Source organism: Capsella rubella, unplaced genomic scaffold (genome assembly GCF_000375325.1).
Source record: "Capsella rubella cultivar Monte Gargano unplaced genomic scaffold, Caprub1_0 scaffold_1, whole genome shotgun sequence".
NCBI classification, from domain to species: Eukaryota; Viridiplantae; Streptophyta; class Magnoliopsida; order Brassicales; family Brassicaceae; genus Capsella; species Capsella rubella.
In genome coordinates this window covers 11,104,953-11,124,715 of record NW_006238923.1, presented here as the reverse complement: position 1 = coordinate 11,124,715, position 19,763 = coordinate 11,104,953, and the positions used below count along the sequence as shown (strand labels likewise).

Below are 19,763 nucleotides of genomic sequence, written 5' to 3'. Positions count from 1 at the left end.
TAAATTTATTTGATGGAAGAAGCAACGTCCTCCATTGGACCATTGTTAAACTTAAACCCTAATTACATAGCCGCCGTTAAAAGGACCCAGTTAATCTCAACCCGACCCGGATCAATAAAAACTATGGGCTTTATTAGTTCAGCCCAATAAGACAGATGAGAACACGTTTCTTTATAAAATGGAACGGAGACACTTCACTCAGAACCCTAATTTTATACTCTTGTATCCACCGCCGTGCTTTCTCAATCTCCGGCGCCGCTTCAGTGTCGGAGTTTCTCAATTAGCTCATATTAATGCTTTCGTATCTGGGTTTTGCTCTAAATTGAAAATAGATTCTCAATCGGTAGTAAAGTTTGATGCTTTTTGTTGTTATCGGTCACAAATGTCATGTGTTTTGGGGTTTATGAGATTGATGAGATTTGCACTATGCATCGAAGGCTATGTCGATTACTGTGGCATAGTCTTTTAGCAAAAAAGTGCAGAAATAGAGAGCTGTTAAATCAGCAAGCGGCCAGACAACCGTCGGAATAGATCCACAGGTGAAGCAGAGTTTTTCATCTGCTTTCAGCTACTAAATCTATCTTACAAGTTTTGTGTATATGAAGTTTTTTGAACCCTCTTGTGTTATTGAGTTGTTTTTGTTATTGCACCTTGTATTCAAAAGGTCATGCCTCGTTCTGGTGGTATGGCCATTGTCGAGGATGCGTAAAGAGATAGCTGTTAATTCAGTAAGCGGCCAGACAACCGTTGGGATAGATCCACAGGTGTTGCGGTTTCTCTATCCGCTCTCTGCCTACTAAATCTATCCCACATTTCTCTTGTCAATCCAAAATTTATATCAAAGCTTGATTCATTGGATTCAGGCATGAGATTTATTCTAATAGTATATAGATTAGACCGGATTTGTAGATAACCCTTTTACTGATTTAAGAGTTGGTTTGATAAATGTTCACTGAGACAGCTGATTCTTGAACAAACGTCAGAGTTTAGTTTATGGTTGTTATGTTGAACCAAGGACTAAAAGGATATACTGTTGATTTGTTTCTCTCCACCAAAAAACCACACTTCGAAATGTTCTGAAGTGTTTCAGAACTTGATAACTCGGAACAGTGGCTGAATTATATTAAAAAGAAAATGTTGAATGTACAGGAAAACGCTTGAGAAATTTTCACTGTATGATAATCAAGAGTTATTTCAATTAGGCAGTTTCCAAATGAAAGCTGACTTGAAAGTAGAAATATAGATACGAAGACTATGTTATACTATTAATATAAGAAGATTTGCGTAGCTTTAACAATTGTTAGAAGCACAAAAACATGAAAGAATTACTATACCAAATTTAAAAGAAGAAATTGTTAGAAGCAAAAGAAAAATAACTTGAGCCATTTGCGTTATTTGGCACAATTAAGGATTCTATTCTTCATTCACCAAAAAGCCTATTTCAGTGTAGTATATACTCCCTCTACGATATAAATTAGGTCCAAGCTCGAAACAAAAAGCAAAGATTTGAAGTTTTCTACGCTGTGGTAATAAAATGTCAGACCATGTTTACCATGACATTGTACATTTGCTAGATTTGCTACACCAGCATGATTTTAAAAGATCAAACCAGCTAAAGGTAAAGGGTACAAGTACAACTAACACATATCCCCTTTGAACACATGAAATAGATTTTATAAACGTGTTGTCCCTGCCCAATTTATGCAATGGACCCATCATTTAAACACCCTAATATCAAAATGTTTTTGCCTAATATAACTTTTTTTTTGCCAATATTTTTACAAAATTATGTGTATTTATCATAAATAAAATATTGGTATGAATAAAAATAATATATTGTCATTTACTATATGTTGTTAGGTTTGAAATTGAACTTTAATAAAAAATAATATTAGGTGAATCAATGTGAAAAGAAAAAAAAAAGCATTTGTCTCTCAATTTTTATCAATTATTAGTAACTAATTAAGATTCTTAATGAGATTTTTTATAGACTTGTAGTTAAATACTGGATCCAGATCCATCTTTCTTTGTGATCTCTCTCGCGCATTTGTCTTCTCCATTTGTAGAAACATTTTCTCCCAAAGATTAAAGAATCTTTAAAAGCCACTGCGATGACACGAGGAGAAATCTCTCTTTTTCCGATATAAATAAAACTATAATTCATTCTGTTAAAACCTGGGTTTACTCGACAAAAAGGGGTTTGTTTTGTTTTCTTCTTCAAGCATCCGCTGGATCGTTCCAAAGCTTCATTAACCTAACATACGACGGAGATCTCAAGACGACCCTCGATTCTCTCACGGTTCGTGCTTCTTCACTTCTCGTAAAGGTTTAGCCTTTCTTCATCGTTCTCTGTTTTTGATGAATGATCCAGTTCAAAGATCGTTACTTTAGTGTTACCCATCTGAGAAAAGAAACAAAAAAGTCTCCTTTTGTTTATGCTTTCCCAATTATGACGAACCCTAGATTCAGAATTGTAGCAAATTTGAGTATAATCTAATAAAGGTTGTTGCAGATAATCAAAAATCCTTAATTGGGTTGTGGAGAGTTCTAATCCCTTTAAAATCTGGATGACGTTATGCAGAAGCGGAGAATCATCACTGTGGATCAATCGGCGTCTATTGAGATGACACAGTACAGTAGCAACAATGACGTTCCTTACTCACGTGTCGGTGATGATGAGGTTCCTTCATCACCTAAAGCTGCCGACAAGATTAGGAAAGTCTCGATGTTGCCACTTGTTTTCCTCATCTTCTATGAAGTCTCAGGAGGTCCTTTTGGTGTTGAAGACAGTGTGAATGCAGCTGGACCCTTGTTAGCTCTTCTTGGGTTTGTGATCTTTCCTTTCATTTGGAGTATTCCTGAGGCTTTGATCACTGCTGAGATGGGCACAATGTTTCCAGAGAATGGTGGTTATGTGGTGTGGGTTTCTTCTGCTTTGGGACCATTCTGGGGGTTTCAGCAAGGTTGGATGAAATGGCTAAGTGGTGTTATCGATAACGCGTTGTATCCTGTTCTGTTTCTTGATTATTTGAAGTCTGGAATCCCGGCTTTAGGTAGCGGTTTGCCAAGAGTTGCAGCCATCTTGGTGTTGACTATTTTGTTGACGTATCTTAACTATAGGGGACTAACTATAGTTGGTTGGGCTGCTGTGCTTATGGGGGTTTTCTCAATCCTTCCGTTTGCTGTGATGGGTTTGATTTCGATTCCACAGCTGGAGCCTTCGAGATGGCTTGTGATGGATTTAGGGAATGTGAACTGGAATTTGTATCTAAACACACTTTTCTGGAATCTGAACTATTGGGATTCGATCAGCACACTAGCTGGTGAAGTGGAAAACCCAAACAAGACGCTTCCAAAGGCTTTGTATTATGGTGTGATCTTAGTTGCTTGTTCTTACATCTTCCCTCTTTTGACTGGAACCGGGGCAATCCCATTAGAGCGTGAGAAATGGACAGATGGGTATTTTTCTGATGTGGCCAAAGCGCTCGGTGGAGCATGGTTGAGATGGTGGGTTCAAGCTGCTGCTGCCACATCAAACATGGGAATGTTTCTAGCCGAGATGAGTAGTGACTCTTTTCAGCTTCTCGGAATGGCTGAGCGTGGTATGCTTCCTGAGTTCTTCGCCAAAAGGTCACGGTACGGGACACCTTTACTAGGGATTCTGTTTTCAGCTTCAGGCGTTATACTCTTGTCTTGGCTAAGCTTTCAAGAGATTGTAGCTGCAGAGAACTTACTCTACTGCGTTGGTATGATCTTGGAATTTATAGCTTTTGTTAGGATGAGAATGAAACACCCTGCTGCATCAAGACCTTACAAGATACCAATCGGAACTGTAGGTTCGGTCCTCATGTGTGTTCCTCCGACCATACTAATCTGTGCCGTTGTAGCACTCTCGTCTCTAAAAGTAGCTGCAGTAAGCTTTGTGATGCTAATCATAGGCTTCATAATGCATCCCTTGCTAAACCATATGGATCGAAAGAAATGGCTCAAATTCTCCATCAGTTCTGACTTACCGGACCTTCAGCAGGAGACTCGGGAATACGAAGAAACTCTGATACGTTAACACTGTTCTGATGTCTTTTCCCCATCTATGTTTTAGTACAGAGCTTGGAATCCGTTGACAAAAAAAGCTCTGTACTCTGTTTACTCACAGCTTCTTCTAAAGTTGTAGTTTTTTTTTCTTTCCCGGTAAAGTTAGGTTATCGTTAAATACGGTTTTAATAAACTTGTGCAAATGTGTTTGTATCTCCCTTGCCAGTATCGATCTGTGGGGAACAAGGTTTGAGGAAAAATTGAATTCTTTGGATAAGATTTCATCGCTAATGATTTGGAAAAAGAGAAAAGTAAATTCACACAAAACCCCAGAAAGCATAACGAAGACAAGTATCAGTGTCTGACAAAATTTTCTCACGAAAGCAAATTCGCAAATGTCTCTGTTGGCTCAACTTGAAATAAATTTATTAATATCTAGAACATGTCATTTGATATGGACAATTTCAAAACAGAGAACCACAATTTCTTTCAATATTTTTCAAGATGTGACAACTATAACGATATGGGACTATAATGATATGGGTGAGTTTTGTTTTCTTCTTTAAGCATATCTCAATCTTTGCTAATCTTCAGACGACGAAGATCTTGATACACTCTCGATTCTCTTAAGGTTCGTGCTTCCTTCACTTTTTGTAAATGTTAAGACTTTGGTATCAAAGATTCAAGAATTTGTCCGATTGTTTAAGCTCTTTTCTTTGTCTCTTTGTTGATTCAGAAGGGAAGGAACATCATCATGAGAGACTATAACATGGATAACTTTGGTTATGCTAATCTCGCTAACAACGATGATGATGTTTCATTGCCTAAAGCAGCAACCAATTCGATTCAGAAAGTTTCGATGTTACCACTCGTTTTCCTCATATTCTACGAAGTCTCAGGAGGTCCTTTTGGTGCTGAAGGTAGTGTGAATGCAGCAGGACCATTATTAGCTCTTTTAGGGTTTATCATCTTCCCTTTCATTTGGTGTATTCCTGAGGCACTAATCACTGCAGAGATGAGTACAATGTTTCCAATAAATGGCGGTTTTGTGGTTTGGGTCTCCTCTGCTTTAGGACCCTTTTGGGGGTTTCAAGTAGGTTGGATGAAGTGGCTTTGCGGGGTTATCGATAACGCTTTGTATCCGGTTCTGTTCCTCGACTATTTGAAATCCGCAATACCGGTTTTAGCTACTGGATTGCCAAGAGTTGCGTCAATCTTGATCTTGACTCTGTTGCTTACTTACTTAAACTACAGAGGACTAACCATTGTTGGCTGGACTGCTGTGTTTATGGGAGTTTTCTCTATGCTTCCGTTTGCGGTAATGAGTCTGGTTTCGATTCCGCAGCTGGAGCCGTCGAGATGGCTTGTGATGGATTTAGGAAATGTCAACTGGAACTTGTATCTAAACACTCTTTTCTGGAATCTTAACTACTGGGACTCGGTTAGTACACTAGCCGGTGAAGTGGCTAACCCGAAGCAAACACTTCCCAAGGCATTGTCCTACGCTGTGATCTTTGTAGCTCTTTCGAACTTCCTCCCTCTTTTGTCTGGAACCGGGGCTATCCCGTTGGACCGCGAGTTATGGACAGATGGTTACTTAGCTGATGTTGCTAAAGCCATTGGTGGAGGATGGTTGAGATTATGGGTTCAAGTGGCTGCAGCTACATCAAACATGGGAATGTTTTTAGCCGAAATGAGTAGTGATTCGTTTCAGCTTCTAGGAATGGCTGAACTCGGTATGCTTCCCGAGATCTTTGCGAAAAGGTCTCGTTACGGGACACCTATGTTAGGGATTCTGTTTTCAGCTTCAGGTGTGTTACTATTGTCTGGATTAAGCTTTCAGGAGATTGTAGCTGCAGAGAATTTGCTCTACTGTGGTGGAATGGTTTTGGAGTTTATAGCATTTGTTAGGATGAGGATGAAGTATCCTGCTGCATCGAGACCGTATAAGATTCCAGTTGGAACAGTTGGTTCGGTTCTGATGTGTGTTCCTCCCTTTGTACTGATCTGTTCCGTTGTTGTTCTCTCTACTCTCAAAGTGGCTCTTGTGAGCTTTGTGATGGTTACTATTGGTTTCTTGATGAAACCTTTTCTGAACTACATTGATCGTAAGAGATGGATCAAATTCTCGGATAGTTCTTATTTGGCAGAGTTTCACAAGGAGAATCTGAAATTTGAAGAATCTTTATTACGTTAGGAGTATTTGCAAAAGGTAAGAAAGCTTGGAATCATCTAGCCGAAACCAATTGTCTTATTTGTCTTCTGCTTGATTGGTACATTTTGTTAAAATTCTTTGTTCTTTGTTTTAAGCACAACTTCACAAGAAGATGTGTAAATGTTGTATTTTTTGTTTTGTTTTGGGATGTAAACCAAGTAATGGGCCTATGATGGGAGAGGTCCATTGTAATTGAAAAGGCCCGGTAAGGAATACTGAAGTCATTTTTGTAGATCTACGGCTTCATGTGATCGAGAACGACGAAGAAAGTGCTGAGTAAATGTTTGAATAAAAAACCCTAAACCCCCAAAATTTGAGAGTAGAGAGAAGAAAAATGAATGGTCTTTCTCGTCATCTTCGAGCTTCTTCACTTCCTTCGTTGATTCGTGGCTATGGTGGAATCAATGCGGTTCGTCGATTTTCGTCTCAATCAGATGGCTTCTCTGGTTCGTTGTTTTCCATTTTCTATAATCTCTTTCGATCCGAGGACGCCAATTTTGTTTTACTTTTGAGTTATTATGGCTCAGATTCATGATTGGATTGAGAACAAAATTTCTGGGGTCTTATCTGATTTATGCATTTCTTTGTCTTTTGAAGTTTTTGATTTGGCTTTCACTGTTAGTTAAGTGTGATTCGCCATGAAAATGTAATGTTTCGTGATTTGGGGATTCGTTCGAGTTGCCAAAAATTGAATCGATGTCTTATACTTAGCTTAAGGATCAGCTTCTTATGGCTCTTGAACAATTTGCTGAATTGAGAAATTAGGCAATAGTTTGGAATTTTTGATGGATAGCTAGAAATTTACAAATTCTGAATCCAGAAACTTATATTCGGAACAGCTTTAGTCTTTTAGTTAAAGAAAACCTTGGAATAGTTATGCAGGGCGGGGTTAAAATGTATCTGTATTGAATGATTTGTGTTTCATGGATTCTTCATGAACAGGAGGGAGATTCAGAGAGCAAGGACCAGTTCCTGGAGACTCTGAAAATAACAGTGCCTTTCCGAATGCGGGAAGAATCGGTTCCTCTTCGGATCCTAATCCTCCGACTTTGAGAACTTTCAGTGATATGAAAGCTGGCTTATTAAACAGGGGAGCAAACGGTTTCTCGGCTCCTAATGCTCCTCCTACCTTCAAAAACTCACTGAGATCAAGATTACCAAACACCCTACCTAATCAGTTCAGTCAGACGAATCCAAGTTTTGCAAACACGGGAGGAAGCGGATTCTCGGCTCCAAGTGCATCAAGCTACGAGAATTTCACTCAATCTTCACTTCTCAAGGACAACTCCCCGAGCGGAGGAAAGTCAAGCGACCTGGACTTTGTCAGAGAAGTAATAGAAGACGAAGGACGGAGAACCTCAGGGATATTCTCTCATTTCCATCGCCCAAACCTTGAAATGAACGCTGACATCGTCCACATCAAGATGTTGCGAAACAACACTTTTGTCACGGTTACAGATTCCAAAGGAAACGTCAAAGGCAAAGCATCATCTGGAAGTTTGCCCGATCTGAAAGGTGGAAGGAAGATGACTAATTACACAGCTGATGCAACCGCTGAAAACATTGGGAGAAGAGCTAAGGCAATGGGGCTTAAAAATGTGGTGGTTAAAGTCAATGGATTTACTCACTTCGGGAAGAAGAGGAAAGCCATTATTGCGTTCAGAGACGGATTCACCAACTCTAGGTCTGATCAAAATCCGATAGTGTACATCGAAGACACGACTAGGAAAGCTCATAATGGTTGCAGATTACCAAGGAAACGTAGGGTGTGAAAAGGCAACGTCGCATGTCCTTGCCTCTTGTTTATTCTATGGTCACTACAGAAACCATTTTGTTTTGCAATGTTGTCTCTTTTGTTGGTTATGTTCTCCTTTGAACCCGAGTTCTGTATTTTCTCTTCCACATTGTTGAGATTATTGAACCAATGGGATTTTTGTTTAATAAATCTTAACTTGGTTAACCGTGATCCGGTTTTTTTTCCTGTTTTAACCAATTGAATTGGTTTAGATTTAAAACTTTTGTCACATATATAATTATTAATATTTGAAAATAAATTGTTCTCTCGGCGTCAGGGAGAGGGGGAGAGATTGAAAGACCAATACAGCCGCGGATGAAGCAATAGAAATCTAGGGTTCCGATTATGACGGAGCCGGAATCAATCGCCGCATCGATTAACCAAATCGACGTGAAGAAGCAAAAACTGAAGAAAGCTTTCGATGAACTCCAAGCTCACGGATCTCTTCTTTCACCATCTTTTAACCTCTCATGGTCTGAGATTGACTCTCACTTTTCTTCTCTCCAGTCTTCACTGTTGGACCGCTTCCGTCTCCTCCAATCAGTCGCGCCTAATCCAAATTCCGATAAAATCGAAGCCTCAACGGCGGATACGACGGAGACACAAGTCCTTTGGCCGGAATTGAGAAAGATTTGTGAGAAGAACGACGGATTAGGTTTGGTGAAGTACATGATTGATAATTCGAAGAAGCGGTTAACGATCAATCCAGAGCTTCCTGGTGCGATTCGATGCTCCGAGAATCCATCAGCTTTGATTCTTGACGCGATCGAAGGTTCTTATCATTGCTCTTCCCCGTCGTTGTCTTCTTCAGCGAGAGCCATCGATTTGAGAAGGATCTTTGTTTTGTTATTGGAAGCTTTGATAGAGATCAATGCGAACCTTACGAGTGATTCGAGAGAAAGAGCTAGGACTCTTGCTTATGATTGGAAATCTAATATAGGTAACAAACCATCAGAAGCGTTGGCGTTTTTGCATTTGGTTGCAGCTTTTGAATTGGGGTCTCTGTTTAGTAATGCGGAGCTTTGTGATTACGTTTTCTTGATCTCTAAGTATAAACAAGCAACAACGATCTGTAGGAAGATTGGCTTAGATAGGAAAAAAATCGCAGAGCTGATTAAGAAGTTTTTGCATACTGGGAGATTACTTGTTGCTATCAAGTTCATTTATGAGAATGAGATGACTGATGAATTCCAACCAGTTCCGATTTTGAAAACTAGTTTGAAGAACTCTAGAGAAGCTGCTAAGAGAGTTTGCGCTGAAGGGAATTACTCTCTCAAGGCACAGAACGAAGCGACTGATAAAGAGCTAAGTGCATTGAGAGCAGTGATCAAGGTTGTCAAAGAGAAAAGCCTTGAATCCGAGTTTGTTGAAGAGAAACTCGAAGACTGCGTTAAGGAGTTGGAAGATCAGAAAGCTCAGAGGAGGCGTGCCACTAAGTTCACCCCACCTACTAATACCCAACAAGCAAAACAAAAGGTCGATAATAAGCGTCCTCGAGTTGCTAATGGTGCAACTACAGCATACAATTTGACAGTCCCACATCTAAGTCAGCAACAACAACAGCCAATTTTGCCTAATCCTAGCCACAGTGTGCAAGTGAACCCATATGGTATGTTGAGCTCAATGCGACCTGGTGTTGCTGTCCCATATGGCAACCCAATGGCGCTATTTGGCTCGGTTCCGGTTCCAGGTCCAGCTTCTCAACCTGTCTACTTTGAGCATCAAACTGGGTACGGTGGACATGGGTTGCCACCTCAATACCACCACCCACCTTACTATCATCAGTAGCATCTCCGTTGGTAAGATTTATTACACGAACTCAAGCGATACTGAGAGGATTTCTGGTTGAAGAGATCTATACTCTTATGTCTATTGATGTTCTTTGCTGAACATCTTCCACAAAGTTCGACATAGATAACACTTATATAGTCGCAAAATTGATCTTTGCCTTGATTGTACAGTGTTATAATCTAACCTGAGCCACACCACTTGTTTATTAGATTAGTTTTCTTGTGGAGGAATGAATGGTCTTTTATGAATTGATCTTACATCTCCAATTCTTGATTTGGTCAGTAATCATCCAAGATTTCCCCCCTTTATTATCTGATTTCTTTTTGAAATAAATGAGTTGAAAGAAAAAGTTATTACTGAACAATAAGGATCTTGTGAGTAAAAGAGAAAGAAAATAAAAAGAGGATATGCCTTTAAGGCTTTACTCTTTAGGCATTGGAGAAGGAACCATGTTCGATGAGAAAAAAACGGATTGACGACCTATTTCCCCCCGAGAAGTATTGTATCGTATCAGAACAACACAAAACTTTACTCTCGTCCTTAACCTCTCATAATTGATACTTTTATTGCTAAATCTCCCCGAATCGAAAGTTCCATCTCTATTTCTCCCCCGATAACAAAGTTCTCATCCAATTTTCCAAAACTCTGGGTTTAAGTGGTTAGAAATTGGTTTACTGTTTTGATTAACCGAAGAACGAATCGAATGACCGGATTAAACCCAAATCGACCCGATTAGAAAATTTAACCAACCCGATTACAAAACTTAATCAAATAAACCCAAAAATCAAAAATCCCCAAATTGATTTTGCCTTTGCCCTAACTCTCTCGAACCCTAGAATTGGATTTTCAATCGATTGAATCGATTTATTCTCCTCATTTCATCTCTTCAATCGATTTCTTCTCCTCATTTCATCTCATCTCCTCAATCGATTGAATCGATGGCGCTACTTATCCCCGAAGACATCCCTCCTGTTGAAGAATACGATCCTGAAGCAGAGGATCGTGATGAATCGTTTGTGGAGAAGCTTGCCCAGGATTTCACTGAAGATGTAGAGCCAATCCTTCACGATGTGTACCCGGATAGCGACGACGAGGCTGGAGCACAACGTGGTGGTGAAGAAAGAGGGACTCCCATAAGCCGTGGAGATGGGACGATGTACGTAGGGCAAAAATTCTTCAATGGGATCGCTTTCAAGGAATGTGTCACCGATTATGCATTGCTAACATGCTACAATTTGAAGCAATACAGGTATGATAGGGATAGACTCGGGTTTAGGTGTGTAGGTGCTAAGGGGAAATGCGAGTGGAGAGTGTATTGTGCATCCTTGTAGAACGAGTCAATGTGGAAGGTTACACGTTACAACAATAAGCATATCTGTGTTGCTAATGGAGAGTGTGAGATGTTTAAGGTGCCAGTTATTGCAAGGCTGTTTCTTGACAAGATTAGAGAAGATCCTGAGTATTACATGCCTTTGAAGATGGAACAGATTATAATGGAGAAGTGGAAAATTTCAGCTACTAGACCTCAGTGTCAAGCTGCTAGGAGAAAGGCATTGGCTTGGATTGAGTTGGAGTATGACACTCAGTTTGCACGTCTAAGAGATTATGCAGCTGAGATATTGGAAGCAAATGAAGGGTCTATTGTGGAGGTTGACACAATTAGGAATGAAGCTGGTCAAGACATTTTTAACCGCTTCTACGTATGCTTTGACGTGTTAAGAAGAACTTGGAAAGCCAGTTGTAGGCCACTAATTGGAGTGGATGGTTGCTTTTTGAAGTCCAAGATCAAGGGTCAGTTTTTGGTGGCATTAGGAAGGGATGCAGACAATGCCATCTATCCAATAGCTTGGAGTGTTGTGCAGGTTGAAAACACTGACAATTGGCAATGGTTTGTGAGGAGATTGAAGATTGATCTTGGCTTAGGAGATGGAGATTGTTTCATCATGGTTTCTGACCGTCAAAAGGTACCTTCTCTAACTGTTTTCATCATGGTGTTGAATCGTATATGTATCGTTATTGACATGAGTTTTGGTTTTGGTATTCTATGTTTCAGGGGTTGATTAAGGCTGTTGAGTTAGAGTTACCAAATGTGGAGCATCGTAAATGTGTTAGGCACATTTATGGAAACCTAAAAAAGAATCACCCCAACAAAAAACAGATGAAGAAACTCTTATGGGACTTGGCATGGAGCTACAACACAACACAGTATGAGGAGAGATTAGAGAGGATTCATGCTTATGATTCAAAGGTGCATGAGGATGTCCTAAAGACAAAACACAAGACATGGTGCAGGGCCTTTCACAAGGTTGGCAATTACTGTGAGGATGTGGAAAACAACTCCACAGAATCTTTCAACAACACAATAAACAAGGCCAGAGAGAAGCCTTTTGTGGCGATGCTAGAGATGGTAAGAAGGCTTGCAATGGTTAGAATCGCCAAGAGGTCAGCCACTTCTCATGATCACAAAGGTTAGTTCTTGCAAATCACTTAATTTTAGTATGTCTTTAACTGTCGTGTATAACTTGTAATGTTTGGTTTCATTTATGTTTCAGGCCTTTGTACACCTTATGTGGCTAGGTTTCTTGCTAAAGAGCATAAGAAAGCTTCTGAGTGCATTGTGAGCAGCAGCACAAACGGCATGTATGAAGTTCACTTGGATTATGATAAGCATAGAGTTTGTTTGAGGACAATGACTTGCACATGTAGGAAGTTTCAGATCTGTGGAATCCCTTGTGAGCATGCATATGGGGTTATACTAAAGAAGACTCTACAGGCTGAAAACTACGTTTGTCAATGGTTCAGAACTTCTAAATGGCAGCTCAACTACAAAGAAGGGCTGATTCCTCAAATAGGTCCACGATTCTGGCCTGCAACTCAATCTGACATGGTGTATGCTCCTCCTAGTGATGACAGTAAGCTGACCAAGGCAGACAAGAAGAGGAAGAAAGGAGTTAATGAGTCTCCAACCAAGAAGCAACCAAAACAAAAGAAGAGAATCATGCACTGTGGGATGTGTGGAGCAGCAGACCACAACTGCAGGTTTCATAGGAAGAAGAACAATGCTACACAGGTACTTGATTCTCTAACGTCCTCTGATTTTACAGTTTTGCAATGTTTCTGATTTATGTTTTTTTCAATGTGTTCTGTGAGTGCAGGGAACTCAAGGTCAAGTTTCTACACAAGGTGAAGTGTCTACACAACCTTCTCAACCTTGCTTGACACAGGAGAACTGAAGTGTGGGACATAAGTAGCAAGAGGAGTGGTATTGGATCGAAGGAGAAGCACAATGAAGACTTGTCTGTTTTTGTGTATGGTCTTATTGTGTATTCAAACCTGTTTAGGATGGTCTTATGGTTCTGCAAAACTTAACTAATGTTCTCTTTTTTGAAACCTTGATGTCTGGTTTTAGAAAACTTAATTAACTAATGTCATTTCTCTTTTACAATCGATTTAGTCTTTAAACACAATCCATTACCAACAAACAAAAACATTCATAATCTCATAATCTATTACCAACTAACAAAGACAATCATAATCCATTACAAATAAACAACAATTACCAAGCATTACCAACCATTATCCATTACATAAACCACCATTACCAAGCATTACCAAGACAAAACAAACAAGCATTACCAACATAAAAAACACGATCATCCTTGATAACTCATCCAATTAGCTTAACGATAGCAATCATGATCATACAACCAAACACTATCCCAATTAGCATCTTATTCATCCTTGCTTGCATTAGTGACTTCACATCTTCAACCTTCTCACATAACTCTTTCTCAACCTCCATAACCATCTTATTCTCAAGCTTCACCATCACATTCTTCTCAATCATACCAATCTGCTGCTTCATTGCCTCAACCTCATCCAAGAGTGCCTCATCCACCCACTTAAAGACATGATTATCATTCTCAAGCTAACAAAAATTAGAAGCAATGAGAACCGTAATTAGAAGCAATGAGAACCAAAATTAGCATCTCAATCATACAAATCCAGAAGCAATGAGAAGAACCAGCATTACCTTCTTTCCATATGCATATCCACAACGAACATATCTTCGACACGGATTCGCGTCGGAGTGAGAGTTTTTGGCCACAATTTCTTCTCCACACCAACATTTCTTAGGCACGCCAAAGACATACGTCCTTCCTCTACCTCGCACATTAGATGAAGAATTCGAAGCTCCTGAGACCAAACTCATGATTTTCAGAGGTCAATTTCTGGATTTTCGATTCTGGAAAATTTAAAATTTAGGGTTCTTCAGTTTGAAATTTGGGGATTTTAGATCCGTTAAACGACTAAACAATTATAAGGTGGTTGGTTGTTTTCGGGTCGGACTGGATTATTATTCGGGTTTTAAATTGATTGCAAACCGTGTTTCAATGGTTTTCTGTCGGGTTTGGTTCGAAAACCATGTAAACCCACGCGATTGGAGAAATAGAGATGGAACTTTCGATTCGGGGAGATTTAGCAATAAAAGTATGAATTATGGGAGGTTAAGTACGAGAGTGAAGTTTTGTGTTGTTCTGATACGATGCAATACTTCTCGGGGGGAAATAGGTCGTCAATCCGAAAAAAACAGAACCATGTTCTTTCTTGTACAGTTGTACCAACATTGATGGGACTAAACCAATCAACGAGGGGAGTGGATCCACGTGTATAGTATATATCTCTTTGAAGATTTATTTCATTTTAAAGAAAATATCAAAATAATATGTATGATGATGGGCCTTGGAGATAGAGAGATCTCCCTCTTATATATATATTTGACGCGTCGTCCTCGTCTTCTCCGTCTCATTTACGCTGATTTTATTCCTCCTCCTCCTACCTATCTCAAAACTACATACGTCTACTATTTTCATCATGGGTTTGAAGGTACGTTCAGATCCATACCAAACCGATCTCTGGGTTTTTGGTTTATTCTCGGATCTAGTTTTTTGTTTTTGTCTTTCTCGTGTTTTCGTAATTCTGAAATAGATGTTTCTGTGTTAGTGTAGTAGACTAGTTCGATCCCAGATTGGGCTGTGCAAGTTCTTTTCTCCAGTTTATGTTCTTATGTCGGTTGAAGATTAGGAACAGAGTTTTATGATAAACTAAAAAGCTAATCAATTGCAAAATTGAAGGTTCAAGTGTGATCATTTTATTGAATTGAATCATCAGTGTTACTGATCACGGTTTTTATTTTTTTCTCTCTCTCTGTACCGTATGATCTTATCCAAGTTCTGTTCTTATAACTGATTTTTCAAACATTGTGTTGTAGAGAGAGGTGGTAATAAAGATTTGAATCTGAGTTAGGTTTGGTTTTTGTGTATTTAGTGTTTGAGTTTGATTTGAGGTCTCTCTCTTTTGCACTTTATTGTTTCATCCCAGTGAGTAGGAGTATATATGTTTGATGGTGTTTTAGGCAATTAAGATTCTTTCTCCCTGATTTGTTGATTTATAATATATCTGCTGCAGGAGGATTTCGAGGAGCACGCTGCGAAAGTGAAGACTCTCACCACGAGCCCGTCTAACGAAGACTTGCTCATCCTCTACGCTCTCTACAAGCAAGCCACAGTCGGGCCAGTCACCACCAGTTAATATCTCACTCTCTTTTATATGTTTTCTCCTTAAAGAAGCTTTTATGCTCAGATCCTGCGGTTTTTGCTTTCTTGGTTTCAACTTTTTGCTATGTTAAATAACAGTTTCTTTCTTTTGTGTTTGGTTCAAAAGGTCGTCCTGGAATGTTCAATATGAAGGAAAGAGCCAAGTGGGATGCTTGGAAGGACGTTGAAGGTAACAAGTCAAATTTATAGAACTTCTTTAAAACACCTCTTATGTAACCAATTGTAATCTGTGATTCATTGTCTCTAAGTTCTAACAAATATTCGGAAAACCGAGTTTGACCTGTCGTTGTCTTGTTTTTGTTTTTTGTTTTTGATGTCAGCCAAATCAACGGACGATGCCATGAGTGACTATATCACTAAGGTCAAGCAACTCATGGAAGCAGCTGCTTCAACTTGATATGTGATTTCATCCAATCTGTCTTTCCTGCAGTTGTTTTATCTTCAAGCTTCAAATAACATAGCATAAGACTTGTTCTTGCTCTCGTGTTGTTTCTATCATTTTATAAATCTCCTCTACTTTGTTGTAACCTTCGTCTTGGTATAAAACCCTCTGGCTTGATCTCTTTTAACAATGCTTGATATATAATTGTCTTAACGATATAATCATGATGCATATAACGATATAATAATGATGCATATTAAAACCATATGTTATGTGTTTGGTCCGTCCGTGTGATATGATCTTGTCGAATTGAAGATGAAGCTTATCAAAGTACATACAAAATCAACCTGGAGTATGTGGTTAGAATTTTAATGTCAAAATCGTAAATAAATAGACGTTTTGTTTTAAAGTGTCCGAATACGAATAGCTACAAATTAGAGGGATATGATTTGAAAGATGAAAAAATCAATAAACTTGTTTAAGTTGTAAATAACTTTTTTGTTAAAGATTAAGTAGTAAATCATAGTTAGTGATAATTTTATTGATTGTAGATTATTAACCAATTTTCAGTGATAGTTTTTCTTAACTAATATACCTAAATTCAAAAAATTAATATTGTGGAACATTTATAGAAATTAATTGTATATTGAGCATGTTAATATTTAGTCTAATGGTTTATGTTAGTGTGCTCTACATCACAAATCAAATTTTAAAACCGTTGTTACAAAAGAAGAAGAGAAAATTTTTTAACAATAATATACAATTAGAGCCGTTTGTCGTGGTTAACAATTTTTAAATTATGAGATGTGTTATTTAATGAGTTGATCAGAGAATAAAAAATAAAAATAATATTACTAAAATTGTAAGACTTGGGAAATATTATTATGGTATGGTATATGTTATAGTGATATTATCATAATTCTATTTCAACAAAATAACTAAGAAAACTTATTAATTACATTTGAATATTATGGGATTGATCAGTTACATTAATAAAGATGTCAAATTTATAGAAAGAAACATTAAATAATATGAAAGAACTGAGAAATTTTTTAAATAAACCGAAAAAGCGATCCGTATGGTTTTATCTTGTCTCCTAAACATTTTTTCTTTTTTTTCAAAATTTGAAAAAACCAAACGTTCCCCGATTTTCATCCCTTTGTGTTCTCCACCGGAGCTTTTCCGCCGCTATACCGCCGTCTTCGCCGCTTCAGCTGCATCGGGTAATGCAAATTTGCCTTACTCTCTCTTATTGTAATAAGGTAAGTCATCGTTATCACCATCTTCTTCTTCCTCGTCTTCTTCTGCTCTTATAAACCCTAATTTCGGAGGGTTCTATGCAGTTCCAGTGCTTGCATATATCCTCAAAACCATCCGTATTTGAAGCTCGTGTTTGATTAATCTCCAATTTGATTCTAATTTTAGGGGATTTTGCCCATTTTTGGTTGATTCGATTAGCTTTTGACTTTGATAAACCTCAAGAATCGACTAAGTAATTTAGGAGTTTGTTTTCTCTGTGCATTTTGCTTTCGATGGTGATTTGATTACTCGTAGCTACGAATGAGCTGATTATATTTTTTTTCCTCAGGTTCGAGCTAATTTGATCGAAGCACAAGTATCTTGCGATTTGCCGAAATGTCTCTATTAAGTAGGTTCTTTTACAAGAGACCACCAGATGGGTTGCTTGAATTTGCTGATAGAGTTTATGGTAATTACTATTCCTTTCTTAATCATGAATGAAACTATTAGAAAATACAGTTTAGTTTTTTTTTTTTTTTTGGGATTTTTAACATCTAAGAGTCAATTTGTGTGTAAATGGACAGTTTTTGATTCATGTTTTTGCACGGAGGTGTTGGAGGATGGTTTGTATCAAATCTTCCTGCATGAAGTCATCAACGATTTACACGAAGAATTCCCGGAATCATCCCTTTTAGCATTTAATTTCCGAGAAGGGGAGAAAAAGAGCGTGTTTGCTGAAACTCTCTGTGAATATGATGTTACCGTCCTTGAGTACCCCAGGCAGTATGAAGGCTGCCCTTTGCTTCCTTTATCGTTGATTCAACATTTTCTACGTGTCTGTGAGAGTTGGCTTGCTCGTGGGAACCGTCAGGATGTGATTCTTCTTCACTGCGAGAGAGGAGGCTGGCCACTTTTAGCTTTCATTCTAGCTAGTTTTCTGATTTTCAGGAAAGTTCACAGCGGAGAGCGCAGGACTCTTGAGATTGTGCATCGAGAGGCTCCCAAGGGTCTTTTGCAGCTGCTCTCGCCGTTAAATCCGTTTCCTTCTCAACTTCGCTATCTTCAATATGTAGCGAGGAGAAACATAAATCCTGAGTGGCCACCTCCTGAAAGAGCTCTTTCCTTAGATTGCGTGATTATTCGAGCGATTCCAAACTTTGACTCTCAACATGGCTGCAGACCAGTTATACGTATTTTTGGAAGAAATTATAGTAGCACTTCTGGTCTTTCCACGGAAATGGTGTATTCTATGACCGATAAGAAAAAACCCCTTCGCCATTACCGACAGGTGAGTATGTTATTACTTTATGATTTCTTTGACACCTTCTATAAAGTATCACTCTTCTGAGTAACGTAAACCTGTACCATATGACTGCAGGCAGAATGTGACGTAATCAAAATTGACATCCAGTGCTGGGTTCAAGGAGATGTTGTACTGGAGTGTGTGCATATGGATTTAGATCCAGAACGAGAAGTTATGATGTTTCGTGTGATGTTTAATACTGCATTTATCAGGTCCAACATACTAATGTTGAACTCTGACAACTTGGATATTCTCTGGGAGGCCAAGGATCATTACCCAAAAGGGTTTCGAGCAGAGGTATGTACCTTTTATCCATCTCATCTGATTTATATGAATGTAAGTTTGTTGTATATGAGAAAATATGGGTGCAGAAACGAGAAACGAAACAAAAAAAATGACTAACCTTAGATGGCTAACGAAAACACAAAAAAATGATAATAGTCATGCTAAGTTATACATGTGCTTGTTATGACTATGACTCCATTCTTATGCATCAGGTCTTGTTTGGAGAAGTTGAGAATGCGGCCCCTCAGAAAGTTCCAACACCGATAGTAAATGGTGATGAGACTGGTGGATTGCCCATTGAAGCCTTTTCTAGAGTTCAAGAACTTTTTAGCGGTGTGGATTTGGCTGAGAATGGAGATGATGCTGCTTTGTGGTTACTGAAACAACTTGCTGCCATAAATGATGCAAAAGAGTTTACAAGATTTCGGCAGAAAGGGAGTTTTTATTTTAATTCTCCTGACTCTGAGGAAGAGACAAACACATCTAGTGCCGCTGATAGTTCAGATGAAGGCTTTGATGCTATTCAGAGACCTCACATTCGTATACCTTTTGATAATGATGAGACAGACGACATTCCTTTATCTGTTGCTCCTGAATCATTAGAGGAGCCTCATGAATTCTCTCATCACCAACAGCAAGAAGTTCCAGCGGAAGACAGTGTCCACCCAACTCTTCCATCAGATCCGCCGTCTTCGGTTGCTCATGTCACACTTGTGCCTCCACCTCCACCGCCACCTCCTCCCCCTTCGTTTACGAGCACAGCCTCATTTTCACCCCAGCCCCCACCCCCACCGCCACCTCCGTCCCCTTCTTTTACGAACACAGCCTCATTTTCACCCCAGCCCCACCCCACCCCCGCCGCCACCTCTCCCTAGTTTCGGCAGTAGAGATCCCTTGACAACAATACATCCGCCTATCAACAAAACCCCTCCACCACCACCTCCTCCGCCGCCACCTTCTAGAATCATTCCTCCACCCTCAGCTCAACCACCGCCACCACCACCACCTCCTCCTCCTCCTCCACCACCTTTTTCAAGAAGCATTCCTCCATCCTCAGCTCCACCACCACCACCACCACCGCCACCTACGTTTGAGAGCACAGG

General features: G+C 39.2%; 9 protein-coding genes and 2 non-coding genes across 15 annotated transcripts in view; 10 read left to right on the top strand and 1 right to left on the bottom strand.

Annotated features, from left to right (window-relative positions):
* Positions 1–223: 223 nt before the first annotated feature.
* Positions 224–1,010, top strand: LOC111828581. The gene is given in 2 exon segments (XM_023776868.1): positions 224–417; positions 419–1,010. Coding segments are annotated over 2 exon segments (192 nt in total). The 5' UTR covers positions 224–382; the 3' UTR covers positions 576–1,010.
* LOC111828787 lies at positions 420–590 on the top strand. Its single transcript, XR_002832548.1, has one exon. It is a non-coding gene; the product is annotated as a small nucleolar RNA snoR143 (small nucleolar RNA).
* On the top strand, positions 652–815 carry LOC111828788. The gene has a single exon (XR_002832549.1). It is a non-coding gene; the product is annotated as a small nucleolar RNA snoR143 (small nucleolar RNA).
* Positions 1,011–2,033: 1,023 nt separating the features above from the next.
* On the top strand, positions 2,034–4,323 carry LOC17900478 (probable polyamine transporter At1g31830). 4 transcript variants are annotated; one of them, XM_023790068.1, is made up of 2 exons: positions 2,034–2,299; positions 2,513–4,323. In XM_023790068.1, exon 2 carries the CDS (start codon positions 2,576–2,578, stop codon positions 4,061–4,063), a length of 1,488 nt encoding a protein of 495 aa, XP_023645836.1. In that variant the 5' UTR covers positions 2,034–2,299; positions 2,513–2,575; the 3' UTR covers positions 4,064–4,323. The 4 variants fall into 4 exon arrangements, with proteins under 4 accessions (XP_023645836.1, XP_023645837.1, XP_006307388.1 ...); XM_023790069.1 differs by having other exon boundaries at positions 2,034–2,326; XM_006307326.2 differs by having other exon boundaries at positions 2,035–2,299; positions 2,582–4,323.
* A 253-nt stretch (positions 4,324–4,576) lies between these two features.
* On the top strand, positions 4,577–6,402 carry LOC17900466 (probable polyamine transporter At1g31820). 2 transcript variants are annotated; one of them, XM_006307319.2, is made up of 2 exons: positions 4,577–4,663; positions 4,769–6,402. In XM_006307319.2, exon 2 carries the CDS (start codon positions 4,787–4,789, stop codon positions 6,227–6,229), a length of 1,443 nt encoding a protein of 480 aa, XP_006307381.1. In that variant the 5' UTR covers positions 4,577–4,663; positions 4,769–4,786; the 3' UTR covers positions 6,230–6,402. The 2 variants fall into 2 exon arrangements, with proteins under 2 accessions (XP_006307381.1, XP_023646006.1); XM_023790238.1 differs by having other exon boundaries at positions 4,650–4,663; positions 4,772–6,402.
* Positions 6,403–6,500: 98 nt separating this feature from the next.
* On the top strand, positions 6,501–8,213 carry LOC17898388 (probable ribosomal protein S11, mitochondrial). The gene is made up of 2 exons (XM_006305350.2): positions 6,501–6,693; positions 7,190–8,213. Exons 1-2 carry the CDS (start codon positions 6,582–6,584, stop codon positions 8,017–8,019), a joined length of 942 nt encoding a protein of 313 aa, XP_006305412.1. The 5' UTR covers positions 6,501–6,581; the 3' UTR covers positions 8,020–8,213.
* A 113-nt stretch (positions 8,214–8,326) lies between these two features.
* LOC17898382 (FRIGIDA-like protein 2) lies at positions 8,327–10,141 on the top strand. Its single transcript, XM_006303138.2, has one exon. The coding sequence runs from the start codon at positions 8,388–8,390 to the stop codon at positions 9,828–9,830; it is 1,443 nt and encodes a 480-aa protein (XP_006303200.1). The 5' UTR covers positions 8,327–8,387; the 3' UTR covers positions 9,831–10,141.
* A 630-nt stretch (positions 10,142–10,771) lies between these two features.
* Positions 10,772–11,164, top strand: LOC111828706. Its single transcript, XM_023777260.1, has one exon. The coding sequence runs from the start codon at positions 10,772–10,774 to the stop codon at positions 11,162–11,164; it is 393 nt and encodes a 130-aa protein (XP_023633028.1).
* Positions 11,165–13,500: 2,336 nt separating this feature from the next.
* Positions 13,501–14,046, bottom strand: LOC111828703 (uncharacterized protein At4g04775-like). Its single transcript, XM_023777257.1, has 2 exons — positions 13,867–14,046; positions 13,501–13,761 (listed from the first exon to the last, which is right to left on the bottom strand). The coding sequence occupies exons 1-2, from the start codon at positions 14,044–14,046 to the stop codon at positions 13,501–13,503; spliced, it is 441 nt and encodes a 146-aa protein (XP_023633025.1).
* A 561-nt stretch (positions 14,047–14,607) lies between these two features.
* LOC17897814 (acyl-CoA-binding protein) lies at positions 14,608–16,054 on the top strand. The gene is made up of 4 exons (XM_006303131.2): positions 14,608–14,720; positions 15,303–15,420; positions 15,558–15,620; positions 15,772–16,054. Exons 1-4 carry the CDS (start codon positions 14,709–14,711, stop codon positions 15,846–15,848), a joined length of 270 nt encoding a protein of 89 aa, XP_006303193.1. The 5' UTR covers positions 14,608–14,708; the 3' UTR covers positions 15,849–16,054.
* Positions 16,055–16,978: 924 nt separating this feature from the next.
* LOC17899376 (formin-like protein 14) overlaps positions 16,979–19,763 on the top strand; it is a 6,544-nt gene continuing 3,759 nt past the window's right edge. Inside the window, 6 exon segments of the mRNA XM_006304843.2 lie at positions 16,979–17,095; positions 17,422–17,541; positions 17,657–18,360; positions 18,451–18,672; positions 18,873–19,498; positions 19,500–19,763. Coding sequence (XP_006304905.2) covers positions 17,469–17,541; positions 17,657–18,360; positions 18,451–18,672; positions 18,873–19,498; positions 19,500–19,763 — 1,889 coding nt within the window. The 5' untranslated portion in view covers positions 16,979–17,095; positions 17,422–17,468.